The following is a 22,408-nucleotide window of genomic DNA, read 5'->3' as shown; positions in this document are numbered from 1 at the left end:
AATCTCTCTCCCCCACTCTGTCCTCTCTCTCTCCTTTATCCTCTCTCTCTTCTCTCCTCTCTCTTCTGTTCTCTCTCTGTCTCTCTCATCTCTTTCCTCTATTCTCTCTCCTCTCTTTCCCCTCTTTTCTCTCTGACTCTCTCCTCTCTTTCCTGTTCTCTCTCCTCTCTCTTCCCCCTCTCTTCTGTCTCTCTCCTCTCTCTCTTCTGTTTTCTGCCTCTCTCCTCTCTTTCCTCTCTCTCTGCTCTCTCTCTCCTCTCTCTCTGCTCTTTCCTTTCTCTCATCTCCTCTCTGCTCTCTCTCTCCTCTCTCTCCTGTATCCCCGCCTCTCCTCTCTCTCTCTCTCTCTCTCTCTCTCTCTCTCTCTCTCTTGTATCCCCCCCTTTCTCTGAAGTCACAGAAACTTTCCAGGTCACAGGGTACTCCCTGTGGCATGGATAACAAAACCCACCATAACCCAGGAGCAAACTCTTTCCTCTCTGCCTTTTTCCCTTTTTAAGGTGTGGTTTTAAAGACAAACAGAGAAAAGTCACAGATAAAAACCACGCGAGGGTGTGTCCCTAGGACACATTCCATACAGCAGCAAGATGCGCAGAGGGTCTGATTCAATGAACACTCCCCCGCAGTCTGGAGAGAGCCTCACAGGACACACTGCTGTTCTCTGGTCCTACTGTCCCCCAACCAGTGCTAAACTAATCACAGACATTTCACCATACCCAGGTCACCCTCTCAGAAAATTAAAATTAAATACCTACTGTTGATTAGCTCCTTGTGCTCTGCAAGAGTCTTTGCGGGATCCAGCCAATACTGTGAGACAGAAACGGGTAATTAGTTAGATGCTGTCCGCTGGCCTTGGCACCAACAGTACTTCCAAAGTATTATTCAAATGATATTTTAATATCTGACAAATAAACACTTGATCACGCATCATGTTCCTTCCACAAACACACCTAAGAGGCTTTCTGTGGCTAGCACATTAAAGAAAGAGAAGGGAGAGGCAGGGAAGCTATGCTTCTCGCATGGAGAGTCCTCACTGTCGGGTGATCCCAGCCTATGAGGAAGACAGTGCACACAGACCACCCTCTAAGTGTCTTTCCAAAGTCCTCCTTCACAGCCTGAGTCATGTCTCCCTGTAAAACGCCCCCGAACTCATCACTGGCTGTACTTACCCTGATGAGATAACTCATCTCCCCCCCCCACACACACACACACTCAGGAGAGAATCAGGGGACACAAGAAAAGTCCTGGAGAAGCTACCTAACAGTGTTTCCTTCTCTTGGGCGAACCATTATCACACACGGTGGATCTAATGTGTTATGACATCCTCTTACCCTCTATTTCAAATTATATGTGATAAGCGTTTCAGACTAAGTGTCCCAGGAAGTCACCTCACTTCTGTGTTAGCCTCAATACATCTGCACCCATTTGCTACTGTCTATCAAGGCAGTTCCGCTTCTCCAAAGATGTTACAAAATATCCAGCACAGCACAAGTGCGCCAGTTGGAAGAAGCCTTCACTTTTCTGGCCTTCCTGGTTTCTCATCTTAAAAGGCCAAGATCCAGCCTGAAAGCAGAAGAGATATTTGAAGCCAAGGGTGTTCTGGAGAGCCTAAAGTGACCAAAGATGCTGCGTTGGTGCTGAAACGCTGGTTCAGAGGAAGATGCTGCTCACCGTGCAGAGAGAAAGCAGCCCCCCGGTGCTGTGTTCTCGGACACAAAACAGACTCCTGCTCCTTCGAATCCAAAGCTAGAGATTCTTCCCATGAAATGGAAACATGAAGTAGACAGACCGTTTCTTCTGGTGTTAAGTAAAAAGGTCTGAGGCTGAGGAGATGATTCAAATGATGACAGTGACTGCTGTATAAGCCTAAGTGTGATACATGTCATGTGTATCACTCACATTCACATTTCATACTCATGCTTGCAAGGGCACACACACACAGGGAGAGGGGTAACAAATAAAAAAAAATTTAATTTAAGTATGCCTCCCCCCCCCCAGAGGGAAAGCCCAAGAAACACAAACACCCACTTGACAGTGCTTAGGTTTCTATTGCTACATAGCAAATTGTCAAAAAAAGAAGGAGGAGGAGGAGGAGGAGGAGGAGGAGGAGGAGGAGGAGGAGGAGGAGGAGGAGGAGGAGGAGGAGGAGGAGGAGGAGGAGAAGAAGAAGAAGAAGAAGAAGAAGAAGAAGAAGAAGAAGAAAAGTGAGGTTTAGAACAACACCCATTTATTATCTCAGAGTTCTGCAGGTCAGCAGCTCTCTTCTCTCTGGGTGTTAGCAGGCTCAAGACATAATCATGGCTGGTGAAACCTCTGTGAGAGAGAGCACTGGAGGCAGGTGGGTCCTTAGAGGCTCTTCTCACTGCTCCAGATCAAAGCACTCTGAACACTGGGTTTTAATTTTAGGCTTTCCATCACACACACAAGGACATGAAGAGTACCAAAGAGGAATGAAGGGGAACAGGAAGGGAGTCTGAAATCAGTAAAGAACCAATGGGAGCAACACTTCTAAAGTTTACCTTCTATAATGATTATAAAGTGTCAAATTTTATAGATTCCCCGGTTCAGGGCATTTTGGTTAATAAACTGCTTTCTAGTGTTTACTTTTGGCTAGTCCTCAAGAACGGAAAAGTGGGCTATATTAATGATGCACCACGACGCTCAGTGTTTATATACACTGTGTTATTTTCTGTTTTTCTGCCTTGAGTGTTTGAAAAACACTGGAGAGTCCATGAAAAGAAAACAGAAGGGAAGCTTTTATCTCAACGGGATAGGAAGGGAAGCTTGGTGTATGAAACAAAGCACATTAATCTGTACAATTTAACCTCTATCCTTGAGAATGATTAGATTTTTATGTAAAAAGGCACAATAAAGTCTCTGAAATGAGATCGAAATTACAGTTTTGCACAAAGCAAAGAAAAGCGAGACTCAGTCAAAGGCCATTCAATCAACTCCCTGAACATCTGATACGCTAGGCATCCATCGAGGGCTCGCCAGGCACAAATCTCATTTTATCAAAATGGAAGGAAGAAGTGGCAGAGGTCAGACAATGATAAATGCTCCAGAACGTAAATAATAAACACAATCCACCGGGCTTCACAAGCCAACATCCTGAAATGCAAAATCCACTTATGTTCAACCAAGGGAAAGATATGACCTTGGAACCAAAGCAGCCACAGTCTGAGGGTACCCGTCACCACTCATTATCAGCAAGCAATCAAACACAGCACATGTCTGGTCACGCTGAACATATCAGGCTGCTGCTCCTGCCCAAAAGGAGAAAAGATACAGAAATTGCTATTGAATGCGATATACCAGCCCCAAGATTCTGGAGCTGCGCTTTATGCTACTGAACACACACAGAAGAACACTCTAAAGTCTCACCCTGTTATGTCGCATCATGCTCTCTCCTGGAAAGTAAGACAGGCCACTAGGATCAAGGTACTTAAAGCCTAGACACATAGACACAGAATTATAATCCAGGGCATGAGAAAAATGTACATGAGTACACACGTGATACTAAAATTAGACACATAGAAAACTGCATGGGAAATGAAAAAAAAAGGTTTTACTAAGAGAAAAAAACACTGAAAAAATTGTTCATAAAAAAATCCCCAAGATTTACGTATAGGAAAAAAAAAAAACATAAAATAGATGTCGATGACAGCGTCAACTGCCTCTGTGTGTGTATTTTATTCTTGTTATAAAATACACATCAATCATCTCAAATACCTGCGTATACTGTAAGAAAATACATGCCAATTGTCCCAGCTGCCTGCCTGTCTGTCTGTCTGTGGTGTACGTACAGACACTGTCCCTGCCTGTCTGTCTGTCTGCCTGTCTGTCTGTCTGTCTGTCTGTGGTGTGACAGTACGTATGTATTTTTGTGGGTTCATGTGGAAGCTAGAGGTCCATGGCAGATGTCCTTCTCAACTGTTTCTCCTGATTTTTATATATTTTATGTTTTACATATTTTATATATTTTTGTTAGCTGAGAATTTCATACAGTCATACTATGGATTTTGCCCATAATCCTTCCCAACTCGTCCCCCTAACTTCTCAGGTCCACCTCCTTCCAACTTTGTGCTCCACCTTATTTTTTCTCAGACAGAGTATCTCACTGAGCCTGGAGGTCATCAACTTAGCTAGGCTAGTTGTCCAATGAACTCCAGGGATCTGCTTATATCCACCCCATAGCCTGGAGTTACAGGCAAGCTTCACCCTGCCCAGAACTTAACAGAGGTGCTGGGGAACCTGACTGAGGTCTCACGCTTGCATGTCAGGAGCCTCACCAGCCCAGCTAACTCCCTTGCCCGTCTCAACGGCAGCTACAGTTTTTTAAGTGAACCTGTTTTTGAGTGACATCGTACCCCTTCACAAGAGAGCACAACTGGGGCTGCCCAGTAGCCAAGACCTCAGTATTCGTGAAGTGTGATGCTGTGGTTTAAATACCATTTGTCCTCTCCCAACGCTCTTGATGAAATCTGGTCCCCAGTGTAACAGAACTGAGGGCGTGTGACCTTTAAGAGATGATTAGCTCACGAGGGAGGCCCTGCTTTCCTGTGGATGGATCACTCACGGGAGCAGGGTTGTTACTGAAGCAAGGCCTCTCTTCCTGCTTTGTCTCTTCCTCTTGTTCACCCACTATGACACAGCACAGGCCTTGCCCCATGCACCCACCTCCCCTTGGCTATCTAGCCCCTTGGCCCATACACCAAACTCAATCTACTTGGTATGATGTACCAGTCTCAAGTACTCTATCACAGCAACAAAAACAAGGCTGATGAAAGAAAGAAAGAAAGAAAGAAAGAAAGAAAGAAAGAAAGAAAGAAAGAAAGAAAGAAAGGCTTATTCTAGCCCTTTCACCTGCACAGATTTGAGAGTAAAAGGATACACCGATTCTAGGATCCTGTTACGTGATGCTGACCAACAGGGTGTAGCTTTTCTGATCTGGGCTTGGGTGTGCTGCCATCTTGCCAATCCAGATTGTTCCAAGGAGAAACAGCCTGTATTCTCTAGAAAAATCTCTCAGCCCAGTGTCGACATAATGTTCCCCTCCTCATTTCTCTCTATTTTAAGCCCTCCCTTTAGTATATATATATATATTTTTTTTCCACAAACTAACTAGATCCTATTCTATACAAAGATAACAATAAACCTAACCACACCTCTCTGCCTCTTCCCCATTTCATGCAGCCTGCTATAAGCTCCAAACACCCAGTTATTCAGCAAGCACAACGGCTGTCCTCCCTGCCTCCACTCTTTCCCCAGGATATAACAGGCAAGTAGCAAAGTATCCTTCCATGCCCAGTCTGCCAATCTTAACAACAGCACCGGTGTAACCAGGATAAAAATGGCAGAGCCTTCGTTGTCCCTGACAGGCTTGGCTAAAGGCCCTGGGTTTCTTTCATCCACCTTGACCCATAACATCACAGCTTCATCAGCTTCCTAAGCAACAGTCTCAGAAGTTTTCAAATTCTAATACTGTCCACTAAATCTATATCCCAACCTTCAAAATATATATTCAAACCAGGATCTACACCACTGGTAACTACTGTTCATCTGGAGTCTCCTTAGAGTTCTCATAGTAGAACTATGTTCTCCTTCACAGTGTAAAGAGAGAACAGACAGCATACAGTGAGAGGGAGCTTGGCCATATCTTGTGTGTTGGCGAATGCAGACTTGCAGCCAGCCCGTGCACTCAGTTCTAAAGAGGACATCTGTATCACCCCTGTGAGGCATGACAAAAGAGGAGATGAAAAGGATGCAAGGGCCAAAGGATAAGACCGTGAGCAGGACACGGTTGCTGTACTCTTGAACTCACTGCAGCTGAGGTGACCCTGACATGCCACCATTTCATCAGGCACAGGAGAAGGACTCATGAGGCCCCACCCTCACTAAAGGAGTAGGAGCAGCTGATGGCTCCTGGGAATGGAGGAATCGTTGTCTCCAGTGGTGCAGATGTTGATAAGTTGCCAAGGTTCCAGTCAACAGCCTCCTCCTCATGGTCATGCAGCAATCACAATTAAACTCAAAAATATATCAGAATAGGAGAAAGGATTGTTGGGGTAAAGGTTTTCAAAGGTAGAGGGAAAGGATCTGAAAGAGGGCAAAAGGGGGTAAAAATGGCTAAAACGCATCAAACACATACACAAAACTGTCAAAGAATTAACAAGCTTAACTGTGGTTTACAATATGTATAATGATGATTCCTTTAAGAATTTAGGAAAGGCTGGGCATAGCGGCACATGACTTTAATCCCAGCACTCAGCAGGAAGAGGTCAGCCAGGTCTACAAAGTGAGATCTGTCTCAAAAAAACAAACGAACAAACAACAAAGGAATTTTAAAATGCTACATAACTTTAAGAATGTTACATTTGTATTTTCCAGTGTTTTCTTTCTCCTTTTTTTGGTTCTGGGGACTAAATTTAGGGTCTCCAGTGTGCTTCACAAACTCTTCTCCACTGTGCTACATCCCTGCCCCTTCCCCCCTTTTAAACTCTTTATTTGAAAAAAAAAAAAAAAAAGAAAGAAAAAAGACATTACTAAGTTGCTTGGCCTAGCCTTGAGCTCACTCTATATATAGTCCAGGCTGGCCTTAAGTTTACGGTTCTTCTGCTTCAGCCTTCCAAGTAGCTGGGATGACAGGCCTATGCCACCAGTGGGGGCTTAATCCTGCTCTCTGCAAGCCAAAGAACTGCAACCTGCAATTTGTTGTTGTTGATAAAATAACAAACCAATTTTTTTTTTTTTGATGTGAGAAATCAAAAGAATCCGAGTCACAAGAGCCACAAAGATCTCAGCAAAGAAAAGAGACAGGACAGAGCAGGTCATCCCAGGGAGCTTAGGGCTCAACATAATTCACACTTGCTTTCCGAGGAGTCGGGGCTGTGTTAACAGCTATTTGTGCATTTCTCATTGCCTGTGGGTACAGATCCCAGGACTTCTAAGGAACATTAACAGCTTACAGCTTTAATCTGCTCCTTGGTATGAATGACTAAAGCCTGACATACAGGAACATACAGGAGCAATCTCTTAGTATGGACAAAAGCAACAGCCTGCCATGGGAGCCCCCTGCACAGGAGGAGGAAGCCCCACTTTTCAGCAGAAGCAGATTTCAATAAATCACCATGGGCTCCTCATGAAGCACCACTGGTCCCCATCACGTTCACCCACAGACCCTGGCACCATTCTGGGGATTAAAGAAATGACAACAGCAAGGGACCTGCTGAATTTAATCCCATCTATGCCGTTATGCTCATAGGCCGGCTACTCCTGAAGAGTACAGGCATCTGTTCAACCTCCTAACATCACCTCTATGCTGCATAAACTACCACAGTTGACACCTAAAGTGAAGACAAGCACTCACCTTGTCCTACAGTACAGGCCAGTAGCCTCTAAGAACTGATATTCGACTCTCCGGGAGTGTCTCACTTGAAACCTCAATTTCAAGACTCCTCCTCTGAGCTCCCAACTCCGACTTCCTGGCTCACTCTCCTAATACTCCGGCCACATTGAGACACCAGACTCAGTGATCCAGTAGCTTTTCACTGTCCCTTCCTGCGCCCCTCACTCTGTCCTCGCGACCTCCATTGGCCATTACAATCGCATACTTGTAGTCATCTTCAAGCCCCTTACACACCTTTCCCTCTGTCATGTCCACTGAGTGGGGACAGAGTTAACTGCGACCACGTCTTCCCTATGCACGCACCCAACGGCGACTCGCAATTGAAGACTCGGGCTGCACGACATCAGGATATTGGGTAATTTCCTATATTAATTACTTTCCTTGTCACCGTGACCAAATACCAGACAGAATCCATTTGGGCTTGGGGGAGGGAGAGGAGGCTCAAGAGATGTGTGGCTTAAGCTGCGCATGGAGGCGCATCACTCTGCTGAGGCAGGGGCATGAGGCGATGGCTAGTTACATCTCAGGTAGCCGGGAAGCAAAGAGAAGTGGACACGATGAGCAGGCACTCAGAAGGCCCGCCCTCCAGCACCCACCTCCTCCAGCACCCACCTCCTCCAGCTGGCCCTATCCCACAGCAGTCCATTCAACGTGAACTTACCCACGACCAAACCCATCACTGACATGAACACCTTCATGCTCTATGCCTCTTAGCAACGTCATCAGGTGGAGACCAAGCCTTTAACACATGGGCCTTTCCGGAAACACTTCCCAGCCACACCAATCAGTGGTATCACTTTAAATTCATTACAGCCCGCGGCATCAAACAGAATCCTGCTCTCTCGTTCTCTCTACCTATGCGACCCCTTGGCATTTCCTCTGCCGTCCTCAAAATCCAAAGCCTCTTCTACACCTTCCTTGCTACTCTCAGTTGAAGACCCTGGTTATGTAAATGAGAAACTAAAGCAACTGGGGGGAACAAACTCGGTCTTGTCCCCCAACCCACCTGCCTGCATCTGTGCTGTGACCTTAGACACACCCACGATCCACTTAAACACAGCCAGTCTCCTCTGTCTCCTCCATTCAGGGCACGGTAGGGCGATATTCTGTTTGTAACATCAAAGTTTCCCCTTCTGCAAAAATCACTCCTGGTCATGCTTTTTCTACATTCATCATACGTGTGTGTGTGTGTGTGTGTGTGTGTGTGTGTGTGTGTGTGTGTGTGTTGAGGACTAAACCCAGGGCCTTGTGCATGCTAGACCAGCACTCTGCCATTGAACTCCATACACCTGAACTACGTCACTGCTTTTGGAGCCAAGTTGCCCTGTGTACCTGAGGCTAGCACTGACCTTTTGATTTCTCTTGCTGCAGAGTGTTAAGGTTACAGCTAAGACCGCCATGCCTAGCTAAAACAAAAGGATCTTTTCTTTAAAAAAAAAATAATAATTCTCTGAAAATTTCACATTGGAAACATATTTTGATCTTATATACAACCACTACTTCCCTCCAACTCCCCTCCCTAATTCTCTAGACTCCCCAGCTGTCTCTCTTTCCCCCTCCCAACTTCATGGCCCATCCTCACCATCATCATCATCATCATCATCATCACCATCACCACCATCATCATCAATTCCTGTTCATATTAGTGCTGTTCATATATGGATGGTTGCAGGGCCATTCACTGGGACATGTGCAACCCACTAGGGGCCACATCCCCAGAGGAAAGTGCCTCCCTCAGCAGACGCCAACTGCCAACAGCTCCTTCACTGGGAGTGGAGCCTCAGATGCGGCCCTCCCGAGATAAGCCTTTGTCTCCTGGATCTACTCAAGTCGTTTCCATGTGCTAAATAAATCCCAGGCAGGGGGAACAACACTTGCTGTACATTCTGTCTCTCTCATCCCTCCTGAATCCACTTCAGTAGAGGTTGAGCATTTCTTGACCAAAATACTTGAGATAAGAAATGATTCCCATGTCAGACTGGGAGCAGGGGAACACTGAGAGATTTATGGGATGAGACCTAAGTCTAAACACGAAATTGTTTTGTGTGTTTAGACACACAGCATGGAGGTAATTGTACAATTTTTAAATAACATGCTATAGGAAGCTGTTTACGTGGAAGCATCAGAAAGCAAAGGGGTAACTATCTCAGCCACTCATGGGGACAATCTGATTGTCTGGTATTACAACATCCCTCACTCTGACTTCATAGGCTACCAGCAAGCGACCATTTTCAAATCCTTACTACACATAAGCACTTGACAATAAAGGCAAGAGCATGCAGCAGGACGCTGGAGACATGCTTATGTGTTTGCTGTGACCGGGCAGCACAGAAGCTGTCCCCAAAGATCTGATTCTCAGACATTCCTCTCTCTTGCTTCTCCTTCCTCTCTGGCCACAAAGCCCTTTTGCTGGTTTCTTCTTAGCTTCCCAGCCAGGAAAAGCCAAGATGCCTGAGGCCTATGCTTACTGACCAGAATTCTTCTTCATGCTTCTGCTAAGATGACATCTCCACTGAGATATTCCTCAGAGTCCTAGACCTTAAATGTAAAAAAAAAAAAAAAAAAAAAAAAAATCAACAATACTTTCCACTTGAACAAACTCAAACACACGCACACGTGCACACACACACACACAGACACACACACACACACCACCACCACCACCACCACCACCACCACCACCACCATCACTATCACCTTCCTATCTCCATAAATGTAAGCTTCTTTGACACTCGATTTCTTTATCTTCTATCTCTTCCACCTGTCTGCAAACCCCTTTGGCTTCTCTGTTCAAAACGAAAACCAAATCTGAACATGTCTCCAGAACCTCAGGTCTAAGCGGCATCACCCTCCCCTGGATTCCTTAAACAGCTGCCTTCACGCCTCCCTGCCTCCCCGACGTCAACTCCTGCCTTTGTAGTCAGAAAGAGACACTGAGTCACACCAGCTCCCGCTTCAGGTCGGCACCCTCCACTGGTTTCCCTTCTGACAGACTTGGTCAAGCCAAAGCCCTGTGGTACTCTCCTGGGCCCTTCCAGACCAGGCCCTTCTTCCGCCACTTCTTTCTTTGAGTGTAGAAGATAGAGCAACAGAAAACACCTTCCACAAGAGTATCAGTGGAAGCCTGAGGTCTTGGAGGCTGGTACCACAGCAAGGAAGAGAAGGCAAAGAGAAGACCCGGGGAGGCAGGAAGAAAGGAACCTAATTACACAGAGTCAGAGCTTAGCAATGCTGTTGCCTGTGGCAACCCACACACACACAAGGTACCTAATGAACTGTATGAACCTGATAGGAAGATTTCCAAGCAGACTGGAGGAAGTGCCAACGGCCTCACTTTGCTGCCTACCGTGAAAGTCAGTACAGAAACAGAACTTTCTCATTCCCTGTCTTATCGGAAGGCAGCCAGGGCTACAATTAAGAAATGGCTTCCAGGAAAAGGCTGAGTCCAGAGGCTGTCAGGGAAACAAGATGTGATTGTAGAATCCTTTATGAAGTCCTCAAAAAGATTTCGTATGAGGCTTCATAGACCCTTTCAAAAGAATCCTGAGGGCATTGTTCCTTGCAGGGAGCAGAAGAATTGAACTTAGGGCAGATATCAAAGCAATTTGTTAGTGTTTCCTTTGTCTAATAAAGTGGACTGAAAATCAATTTGTAGGAAATCCGCAAAGACGTTTTCTGTTTGCTTTATAATTATGACAACCGAATGCGGGAGCACAAACCTGTAACCCCAGCCAGCACCTAAGGAGACAGAGGAAGGAGAAAACCAAGTTCAAGGCCAGCCTAGACTTCACAAGGATCCGCCTACACTGAGCCCCTCCACCCCCTGCTCTGGCAGAGAAGCAAAGGGTGTCTGCACCCCAGTCTTCATCAGGCACAAAGCAGCCTGGAGTGCTACTAGGCTGCAAGTATGTACTGCCTGTTCACGGAACAGACCCAAGGGCCGAGCAACGTGCTGACTGATACAGTGAACAACTTCTAAATGGAAGTGGCTCACGTTTGTAATCCCTGGATTTACCAGGCCAAGACAGGATTATCATATGTTCAAAGCCAGCCTGGTTACAGAGTAAGACTTTGTCTCTAATAATAATTGTATTATTATTACTTTAAATAAAACAAATAAATGGACATTTCGGAAGCGTGAATGGTAAGTGCCTCCTGCAGTCTCGGACACCCGAATACTTGTTCCTCAGTTGGTGGCACTATTTGTGTAGGTTTGGGAAGTGTGGCCTTGATGGAGGAAGTATGTTGTTAGGGGCGGGCTTTGGAAATTTTAAGCCATTTACAGTTTGTCCTCTGCTTCACGCTTGTGGTTCAAGATGTGGCCTCTCAAGCTGTTGCTCCAGCTGCCATGCCTGCTCGCTTCCTGCAACGACAGCCTCTCATCCCATACGCCAAATAAACCCTTCCTTCAATAAGCTGGCCACGCCGCTCTCTCACGGCAACAGAAGAGTAACTAAGAGGGAAGCTGGTGCCAGTTAGGATACCCATGCCATTATACTGCTGAACTAGGGCAAGGATTCACTTCTCTTTCTCATCACCTACATTCAGACCCAGACTGAGGCACCGCACTGCGGCACGGCACAGCGCTCAATGAGATGGTGTTTTCTTACAGACTCAAGAAGAGGAATCCGAGGGGAAATGCCCAGAGTCTAACCTGATGAAACTCTGGACTCCAAGCCTGAGTCTTATAGTAAATGAGAATCTGGTGAAGCCATGGGAGCAATATTTAAAATATATACATTTAGGAAAAACACATTTTTTCCTAACATTTTTTATTTTAATTATTTTTTTATTAATTACACTTTATTTACTTTGTACCCCCCCAGTTCCCTCCCTCCTCCTCTCCCAACCCCTCCTTTCCTCCCCCTTCTCCACACATGCCCCTCCCCAAGTCCACTGATAGGGGAGGTCTTCTTTTCCTTCCTTCTGTTCCTAGTCTGTTAGGTCTCATCAGGAGTGGCTGCACTGTCTTCCTCTGTGGCCTGGTAAGGCTGCTCCCCCCTCAGGGGGAGGTGATCAAAGAGCAGGCCAATCAGTTCATGTCAGAGACAGTCTCTGTTCCCATTACTATGGAACTCACTAGGAGACTGAACTGTCATGGGCTACATCTGTGCAGGGGCTCTGGATTATCTCCATGCATGCTACTTGGTTGGACTATTAGTCTCAGGGAAGACCCCTGTGCCCAGATTTTTTTGGATCTGTTGCTCTCCTTGTGGAGTTCCTGTCCTCTCCAGGTCTTACTATTTCCCACTTCTTTCTTAAGATTCCATGCACTCTGCCCAATAGTTGGCCATAAGTCTCAGGATCTGCTTTTATAGTCTGCAGGGCAGAGCCTTTCAGAGGCCCTCTGTGGCAAGCTCCTAAATTTTTCCCTCTTTTCTCCTTCTTCTGTTATCCATCCTCTTTGCCTTTCTGGATGGGGATTGAGAATTTTAGCCAGAGTCCTCCCTCTTGATTAGCTTCTTTAGGTGTACAGATTTTAGTAGGTTTATCAATTTTTGACTAGAGAATCAAACTTAATGTTTAACATGTCTTTAAGAGCTAGAGAGACGGCTCAGAGGTTAAGAACACTTACTGGTTTTGAAGAGACTGGGGTCAGTTCCTGGCACCCACCTGGTGGCTCATAACCACTCATAACAACTGCTTCAGGATCTGATGCCCTCATCTGGTCTCCTAGGGCACGAGGCCCACGATGCCCATATATACATGCAGGTAAAACACTCATACACATAAAGTAAAAATAAATATTTTTTAGAAAACATGTCTTTAAATTAACCAGCATGTCATCAAGGGCTGTATGGCTTCCACTCATTTTTATTTATTTATTTTTTCTTTGTTTGTTTGTTTGTTTGTTTCCTGGAACTCTCTCGGTAGACCAGGTTGGCCTCAAACTCACAGAGACCCACCTGCCTCTGCCTCCCAAGTCCTGGGATTAAAAGTATGCGCCACCACCACCTGGCTCCTCTCATTTTTAGAATGTGGCTTGGCCTTCTCTTCAAATGAACAGAATACAGTCATAAAAGACGGTAGAATTGCCGTCACTGTCCCTCCATCCATCCCTCCTGCCCTTTGCTCTTTCAGGGGCTGGGCCCTGAACCCCAGGTGCTGTGCTGTGAGGAAGCCAGTGACACTATGGGAATCCCGCTGGCTCTCAAACTGCAGAAATTCTGCAAGCACAGGAAGTTAAGACGGGGTCTGTCTCAACGCTGCTGCCCTGGCACCTGAAAGATGCTGCAGTTGCGGATAACCTAGCAACTGATGACAGAGAAGTCAGGTCAAGCCTGGGGACGCGTTACGAAGTAAGCCTGGCCTTAGGCCCCCACTAGGCAATGCCCACCACGTAGCGGTGTCAAATGAGACTACACGGTTCTCCCAGAAGCACATGGCAGCCTCACTTCTGTTCCGCTGCACTTAGACTCCCTCTGTAGAAGCCTAGGGACTCCTAGTGCGACAGGACTTGGATGTCCAAAGGACACTTGAAATTTGGCATATCCCAAACAAAACTACTAACTCCCTCCACTCCCAAACCAACTTGTCCATCACATGTTATCTCAAGCTTCCCCTCCCCACGCATGGCCTACGCTGACTGCAGGTCGTACAGACACCTTCGATGTTCCCACTCACCATCACCCCCTCCTTTCTTTCCAAGATTTCACTTCAGTGGCCTTTCGGTTCTGTGACGCCTGTTTGTCCCTTCCTAGGGTGAAGGCGCAGCTGTTCTCAGCCCTCCCACTCATTCGGCCATTGGTTGGATCTCAAGGATAACTCCTGTGAGCACCCAGCAGAAGACTCCCAGCCACGGGGAGGGTCACTCGGCACCACCTGCTCCTTGAACATCTACTATCTCTGTCCTGGAAACAGACTCCTTAGGACCAGGGACCTTGTCTCTTGCTCCTCATAATATCTCCCCTCTGAGATGCAGTCGGTGCCCAGGAAATATCTGCTGCTCAGTTGAACAGAGGTGAAGAATAACAAACACAGTCCCAGGCCAGAGGTTCTGTGGGAGTAAGCCTACAAGACTGAAAGATTTTAAGGAAGAAACTCCCTAAATAAATAGCCCCTAGAGACTATCCTGAACACCCCCCCCCAAAAAAAACCTGAGAGGTACCTTGCAAGGGAAATAAACAATAAACCAACATCTTTAAGTCAGAAAGCAAATTTCTCTTCTCTTCTTTTTAATTTTTGTTTGTTTGTTTTTCAAGACAGGGTTTCTCTGTGTGGCTTTGGCTGTCCTGGACTTGCTTTGTAGAGTAGGCTGGCCTCAAATAGAGATCTGCCTGCCTCTGCCTCTGCCTCCTGCACGCTGGGATTAAAGGCATGCACCACTGTGCTTGGCCCTCACAAGGTAAATCTCAAGCTTTAAATTATGTTATTCTCAGCCATTCAAACAAACATAAACCCAGCCTTAAACAATTCCCTCAGAATTTTTGTCTAGAATAGATTCTATAGCTAATAGATCAGTCAGCATTTAGTACCTGCAAATTAAAGACAAAATGGCACAGGAAATAGCACATAAAGCCCACAATTTTATTGTCATAGCCCAATCTACCCATTTATTATGTTCATGGAGGACATAACATTCGTAATCCTTTTAAGATTCAGAACAAAGCAAATCAAGGCTAATTGTTCAGAGACTTATGTCATAATTCTACACACTAAAAAGAAGTTCCCCATGATAATCAAATGTGCAGGCCAAGTGTGATGGTGTACATATTTACAAGCAAGTAGAGGTCAGCCCGGGCTATAAGACGAAGCCCCACATCATAAAAAAAGAAAAGAAAAGAAGGAAAGAAGAGTTTAGAATCATTAACTTTTAAACCACTGCTCCCAAATTAGTCATCAATTAGTTAAACATCTGAATCAATCGAACTCATCAGTTTAACATCTGAAATCTATCCTTTACAGCTCACACTGATTTAACTAGGGAAAAGACAATCTAACTTAATAAAGTGTTCCCTGAAACAAAATCAGCACTATCTCTTTTATATAACTAATATGGTATAAACTAAGTTTCTCAGCTGCCCATTTCATTGGTAGAATAATGCTTACCATAATTCCATACCTTGTGCTTTCTCTCTCTTCTTTACACACACACACACACACACACACACACACACACACACACACACATACTTAATGTTTGTGTGCTTGATGACATTCCAATTAGTCCTGATAGTTGTTCTTTGAACCTTTATCTCTTTCAACGGTTGGTTTTACTCTAGCATGTTTTTAAAGAAAAATGAGACCACTGAGTGCCATTACTTTCAAGAATTAAGTCCCTCCTTCTCCCCAAACCTGGAAAACAATGAATCAAGGAAAGGCACAGGACAATATATTTTAATTGTATGTGACCTGCAGAAGACACACTGGTACCTACGGTGATCAACTGAAGGGACGACGAACAAAATAAAGCCTTTCACACACATTTACAAAAATCCTGTCAGAACCAACACAAGATTATGAAGAAACTCAAGATGAATCAGTCAAACCATCTCTGCTTCTCCCAGGAGCTACATGAGGAAAACGAGCACCAGGCAGCTCCAGCAGAGCATTTCCCAGGGTTTCCTCACACATGTCAACTCCTGAACTCCCCCAATACCTTGTAAGACTTCTCTGGAGAGATGAGACCCTCTCCAAAAGGAAGCATTTCAGAAAACACCATCTGCTCCTGTTTTATTAAACACTATTTATGAACTACAGAGAAACAGAAGTTTTATCATAAGCTTTTTTTTTAAATCAAAGTCCAGAGCCATACTGCTGAAGATGGCTGTCCCACACAAACCCTCGTATGCCACACCTCCTCCTTTTACACATCACTATCACACTAGTTGCAAACAAGAGCTGCAAACCAGCACCTAGTAGCTGCCAGAGCATCATAAACATCACGTCTATGGCACTCCTTGTAATCCCATAAATTTCTAAGCTAACCTCCCAGCCCCTCAGTAAAGCCATTTTTAAAAGTTGAAACGTGTTTTAAGTGAGAGTATGCTCTAAGTGAAAGAGGCGAGGTGAAGGACTCAAAGGATGACAGATGGCACAAAGACGTTGCAAGGACAGTGGGCAAGTGCTGGTCTCAAAGCTCCACCCTCTCTCTACCTGGCGGGCACGCAGTATCTAGGGGAAGAGATCCCTCAACCTAAACCAGCTCAGATGGTTCGCCCGTCAGCAACAGGTGTTGGTAAGCAACCTCAGGGTGCCTGTAAACAGGGCACTAGTAATATGTGAGATGGACAGTGAAGGAACGTTTCAATAAAAAAAAGAGAGTAAGAGAGAGACGTGAATGAAAAGAAAATAGGACTTAACCAGATTTAAAAAGAAAAAAAAAAAGGGAGAGAGAAGGAAAACAAGCAGATGGGCAGGCAGGAAAGCACGTGCGTGCAAGCTTTGAGACAGGCTGGTACAGTCAGGGGCTGCAGACAGAGGAGCGAGCACCTGTGACCACACTCCTGGAACTAGGGCCTGGGGCCTCACAGACTCACACTGCAAGCCAAGGGCTTCAAGAGTCACCAAGGGCTGTATATCTCAAAGGACCTCGTAAACCAGAGTTGAGACTTTCCCTTTAATGATCCTGTTGATGAATATGAAGCCAGAGTAAGACACCATGAAATTCCCTCTTCTGAGAGGAAACTACAACCAGGATTGGGAAAAACGTAAAGTCTAAAGGCAAGAAGTCCAGTCCAAATTGCTACAGGAATCCAAACAAATCTACTTATTAGATACGTGTGTGCAGGGTATGTGTGGGGACACACACGTAGAGGTCAGAACCCGTGCAGAGGTCAGAAAACAGCTGCGCCGAGTTGATTCTCTCCAGTCACCTTTTTGTGGGCTCCTGAGATTGCACTGGGGTCACCAGGCATGTGCAGTGAGCACCTTCACTGGCAGAAGCATCCTGCCGGCCTCCTAAGGGGAGGCAAAATGCAAGTGACAACTGATGCTAGAGGGGCTGATGGAGTGTGGGCCCTGCTCAGAGCAACTGTCCCAGCTTGGTGATGAACGACAGTCCTTTGTCCTCTCGGGAGCACCCTACTTTGGATGGTGGTATTCAGAAATTAATTCCGGGTACTTCTAATTGGATAATTCATTTCTAATTATGTACAATAGCTGACTCACTCACAACGTGGCCCATAAAAGTACTACACACCAGTACCATGCAGTTTTTATTACTGTTGCTCTACAGTACAGCTTGAGATCGGGGCTGGAGATACCTCCAGAAGATCTTTTACTGTAGAGGACTGTTTTAACGATTCTGGGTTTCTTGTTATTCCATAGGAAGGTGAGAATTTTTCTTTCAAGACCTGTAAAGAATTGTGCTGGTAATTTGATGGGAATTACAATGAATCTGTAGATTTCTTTCGGTAAGATGGCCATTTTTACTACGTTAATCCTCCCAAGCCATGAGCATGGGAGATCTTTTTATCTTCTGATACCTTCCTCTATTTCTTTCTTCAGAGACTAGAAGTTTTTTTTCATATAAGTCTTTGACTTGCTTGGTTAGAGTTACACCAAGGTACTTTATATCCTTTGTGGCTATTGCGAAGGGTGTTATTTCCCTAATTTCTTTCTCAGCCCTTTTGTCTTTTGTATACAGGAGGGCTACTGATATTTTTTTTTTAGTTAATTTTGCATCCAGCCACTTTGCTGAAGGTGTTTATCAGCTGTAAGAATTCCCTAGTAGAATTTTTGGGGTCACTCATGTATACTATCATATCATCTGCAAATAGTGATACTTTGACTTTTTCCTTTCCAAACTGAGCAACAAAACCAAAAAATCTGGGCATAGGGATCTTTTCTGAGACTGATACTCCAACCAAGGACCACTCATGGAAATAACCTAGAACCCCTGCACAGATGTAGCGCATGGCATCTCAGTGTCCAAGTGGGTTCTCTACTAATGGGAACAGGGACTGTCTCTGACATGAACTCAGTGGCTAGCTCTTTGATCACCTCCCCCTGAATGGGAAGCAGCCTTACCAGGCCACAGAGGAAGACAATGCAGCCAGTTCTCATGAGACCTGATAGACTAGGGTCAGATGGAAGGGGAGGAGGACCTCCCCTATCAGTGGACTGGGGAAGAGGCATGGAGGAGAAGAGGGAAGGCGGGTGAGATTGGGTGGGGATGAGTGAGGGGGCTACAAGTGGGATACAAAGTGAATAAACTGTAATTAATAAAATAAATAAATAAATGGGGAAAAAAACAAAAGAAAAATGGACAAAGAATTTGAGGCTGAAATATATAATATTTCCAAAGACTTTAAAAGAGCTAGTTCAACTACAGAACTCTGTTGTTTTGTTTTGTTTTGTTTTGGTTGTTGTTGTTCTTCCATACTGGGAAATTATACAATTGTTTTCACTAAAAAAATAAAAAAAAAAAAGTACTACACACTTCCCACCGACCATCTTTACCGGAAACTCAGAATATTCTGGCAGAATCCTTTGACTGGGAAATAAAATTCCAGTCAACTCTTCGATGGCTTTCAGGACATTGTTTCACTTGAGCAAGCCCAGGCTGGCTGACGCCAAGGTGGTAATATAGACACACACTGCTGGAGCCTGATTTTGGGATGTCTTGAAGAGGAACATCCTAAGACATCCTAAGCAGAGGAGGATATATGACCGAATTGCGTTACAGCAGTGAGATACGGAGGCCGAGTTATTTCTGCTGCATAGCATAGTCCAGTGAGTTTAACTTAAACCGCTGTTTGCTAGTAAAACCTTTGCTCACTGACTTAAAAACAAGAAATTAGTTATGTCATTATGGAGTTAAGAACGTCAGGACTCGGTGGCAGGTTAGCTATGGAGTGAGGAAAGGTGGTGAGGGGAAAGGAATGGCACGAAAAACTCTACCTTCCCCTCTAGGTCTCATGTATGAGGACTTGCCAGGGCTGGGAGAGGGCTGAACAGTTAAGAGCACACACTACTCTTGCAGAGTACCAGAGTTCAGCTTGCAGCACCCATGTGTGCAGCGCAGGGCCACAGCATCCATGGTACCGCACTCATGTGCACGTATCCTTCCATAGACATACGCAGACGCAAATTACAAATAGTCTATTCTTTAATAATTAATATTATGCTACTTTAATTAATTATATGATAATAATTACACTTAAGCTTAACCATTAGAGCCTTTAAATTCTCAAGGAAATGATTTGAATGCTTCAATTTACATATATACAATATTTTAGGGATGAATATATTTCACTAATAAAAATGCAAGAGGGCCCAGCACGGTAGCACATGACTGTAATCTTAGAACTCAGGAGGCAGAGATAGGAGGATGAGGCATTTGAGGCCAGCCTCGGCTATAGAAAATCAGGAGGCTAGCCTGGCCTGTCTCAATAAATAAATCTATAGATACAGAAAAGAATTTTTTTTTTTTTGGAGAAAGTGGTAGAGAAATACAAGTTGAAGGGCAGAAGTAATAGAGAAGGAAAAGGAGAAGATAAAAATACAATATAATTATTAAATTTAAATCCAATGATTCCATTAAGAGTAACATGACAAATTTTACAATTTCAGTGTTTATGGTAAACCAAAATTTGCATCTACCAAAGTTATGATAAAATTGTATCTCAACTTTAAGTCATATGCAGGTAAATGGGTTTTTTGAGTAGTTGTAAAATTATTGCCCTCGGAAAGATGAAAGAGCAGAGAACACCTCAAGGGGAAGAGGAGAAGTTTTTAGCTTTGAAGGCTCATTTGCGGTACCTAAAGCCCACCAAGCAATGAATAAGAAGGGCTGACATATGCACAATTTAACCAACAGCCTTGGCATTTATAGAGGTGTTTTCTGTGCTCACTGCCGTCCTGCGGAGCTGCTACTATCACTGTATAACAGGAGACAATGAAGCAGAAGTTAGGGAGACTCCCCCAGCACCACACAGCTCTCCTGGGGAGCAGAATACCCTCTGCAGCCAGCCGGCCTCAACCTTGAGTCTACAGTCTTTGCACAGGATAATATCATGAGATACCTGGGCTGGAGACACTAATTAGGAGCAGAGATCATCAGTCTCTACACAATAATTTATCCATGGAGTAGATGGCACTGTGCAAGAAGATCACATATTTGTCCTCAGGAAAATGAGAGCCTCAGCATTACATAGGTGGAAGGATGCTCCCTGAAAGGGAAAGTCTTCCTATGGTTTTTTTTTTCTTCCCAGGCCCCCCTCCATCTGCTGTCCTCACTCTCCCCAGGCCACTACATGGCTTACATGCCATCATTACATGGTCAGAGAATTCACTGAGTAGATTTTCCTACCTCATCGTTAACCTCTATTCCTCTATCATGTTCCTAAAGATGCCCCGGATGGGAAATTCCATGTGTAACAAGTATGACCATCTTTTTCCTTTGCAACATTTATCAGTCATTATAAGTATTTATCAAAGTATACAGCAGGTGAAATCTCACCTACATTGCAAAATGCAGAATCTGAATGCAAAGCAGAGTGCAGAGTAGAGCCCGCCTGCCCGTGCTCAGGGGATAAGGTCACCTTCAACCCCAGAACATCTGGAGGGAGCACTACAGGCATGAGCCTCTGCAGAGTCAGCACTCAGGGCATCAAAGATAAAATCCTGATGAAGGGCAATATTTGTGCTAAGATACAATCCAGTGGTAGAGAGCTTGCCTGTTATATACATGAGGCCCACACGTAAAACATGATAGCAAAACAAACAAAAGGCCAAACTCGATGTTTCCTGGAATAGACAGAGGAAGAGAGATCATAAAGAATAATCAGGATAAAATCTGGAAAGAGAAAAACAAGGATGCTGTGCTGTTACTGCAACAAAATAAGATTTCAAAAAAAAAAAAAGAGAGAGAGAGTACGTCACTGTTGTCAGGGCAGCAGAAAGGGGTTCTTTGTAAGGGCTAAGAAGGCTCCCGGCAGCTGCAGCACAAAAGATGTGAAAAAGAAAAAGACGGACTATGAGATGATAAGGAACACACACAGGAGATCTCAGAATTTGCTTCTAACGCTTGGGCATAACCCACCCTGCTGGTAGAGAAGGAACAGAGAAGGGAGTCAGAGCTCCCACAGAAAGGGTGGGGGCACTGGGCCTCTTCCCTGGGGCAGGAGAGGAACCGGTGGCGTCCGGGAGCAGGGCAGGAACAGTTCTTTACGACTGTTTTGGTGAAGGCAAGGACCAGTCCACCGTAGGAAGAGGACACCCATGTCACTGTTGCCTAGTGCTTGATCTTCCTTCTCCCTTCACTTCAACTCAGAGGACAGTGGGTCTACAAGCATGATCCTCAGAGCCAGTCAATTCCATCTACAAGAAAAGGTCCAACAAGCTATGGCTTCTGCCTCTGAAAGAGTAATCAGGAAAGGAGCCTCAGCTTTGACGGTATTGCTACTACTGTGAGAGCCAGCAGACGCGCTGGGATGCCACGGCTATCCTTACTCTCGAGTCAGTGACATCACGCGCATCTTTTAAAATTTCCCAAGGATGTTTAAGAATTTGGACCTTATTAGATTTTTCTCTCTTCTTCTCTTCAGACTGTACCCTTCTTCCTGCTGTATGGAAGACAGTGAGCGTTGCTTTCTCTCGCACTAATTCCCACAGGAAAGCCATTTACATGCTCTGTGCCTCCTAATCTACAGGGACCTTTTGTGAAAATCTGCTTTGGTGCCACGACACTCCTGAGAGGTGAGGGCAAAGGCACTTTAGTTTCAATACAGAGCAGGCGCCTACTCTGGTTTGAACACAATTAATTGCCACCCAAGTGCTCGTGCATTGAAAGCTTGCTCCTTGGTACAACAGTATTTGGAGGTGACATAGAACCTTTAACAGTGGGAAATAGATGACCGAAGGAGCTGCCCCCCCCCGCCCCCGCCCCAGGAGGAAGTGCTATAGCTCTCCTGGGACCTTGGTTAGCTCTTTGGAGAAGGCTGTTACAAATGAGCAATCATGCTCTCTCCTCGCCTCTCCCATTTCTCTTGCCATGTGATCTCTCCCAGTCCTCACCAGATGAACAAATGCCTGCAACACTAAGCCTTCTGGGAG

The 22,408-nt window shown here is 45.1% G+C and overlaps 1 protein-coding gene across 4 annotated transcripts in view; it reads right to left on the bottom strand.

Annotated features, from left to right (window-relative positions):
• Window positions 1-22,408, bottom strand: part of Epb41l4a (erythrocyte membrane protein band 4.1 like 4A) — a 194,316-nt gene that overhangs the window by 82,918 nt on the left and 88,990 nt on the right. For all 4 annotated transcript variants that reach the window (XM_021641450.2, XM_021641448.2, XM_060377495.1 and 1 more), the window contains one exon: window positions 756-807. In XM_021641450.2, coding sequence (XP_021497125.2) covers window positions 756-807 — 52 coding nt within the window. The remainder of the gene's footprint in view (window positions 1-755; window positions 808-22,408) is intronic.

This window comes from Meriones unguiculatus, chromosome 2 (genome assembly GCF_030254825.1).
Source record: "Meriones unguiculatus strain TT.TT164.6M chromosome 2, Bangor_MerUng_6.1, whole genome shotgun sequence".
NCBI classification, from domain to species: Eukaryota; Metazoa; Chordata; class Mammalia; order Rodentia; family Muridae; genus Meriones; species Meriones unguiculatus.
The sequence above is the reverse complement of the archived record's forward strand: the minus strand, read 5'-3'. Positions and strand labels throughout refer to the sequence as shown.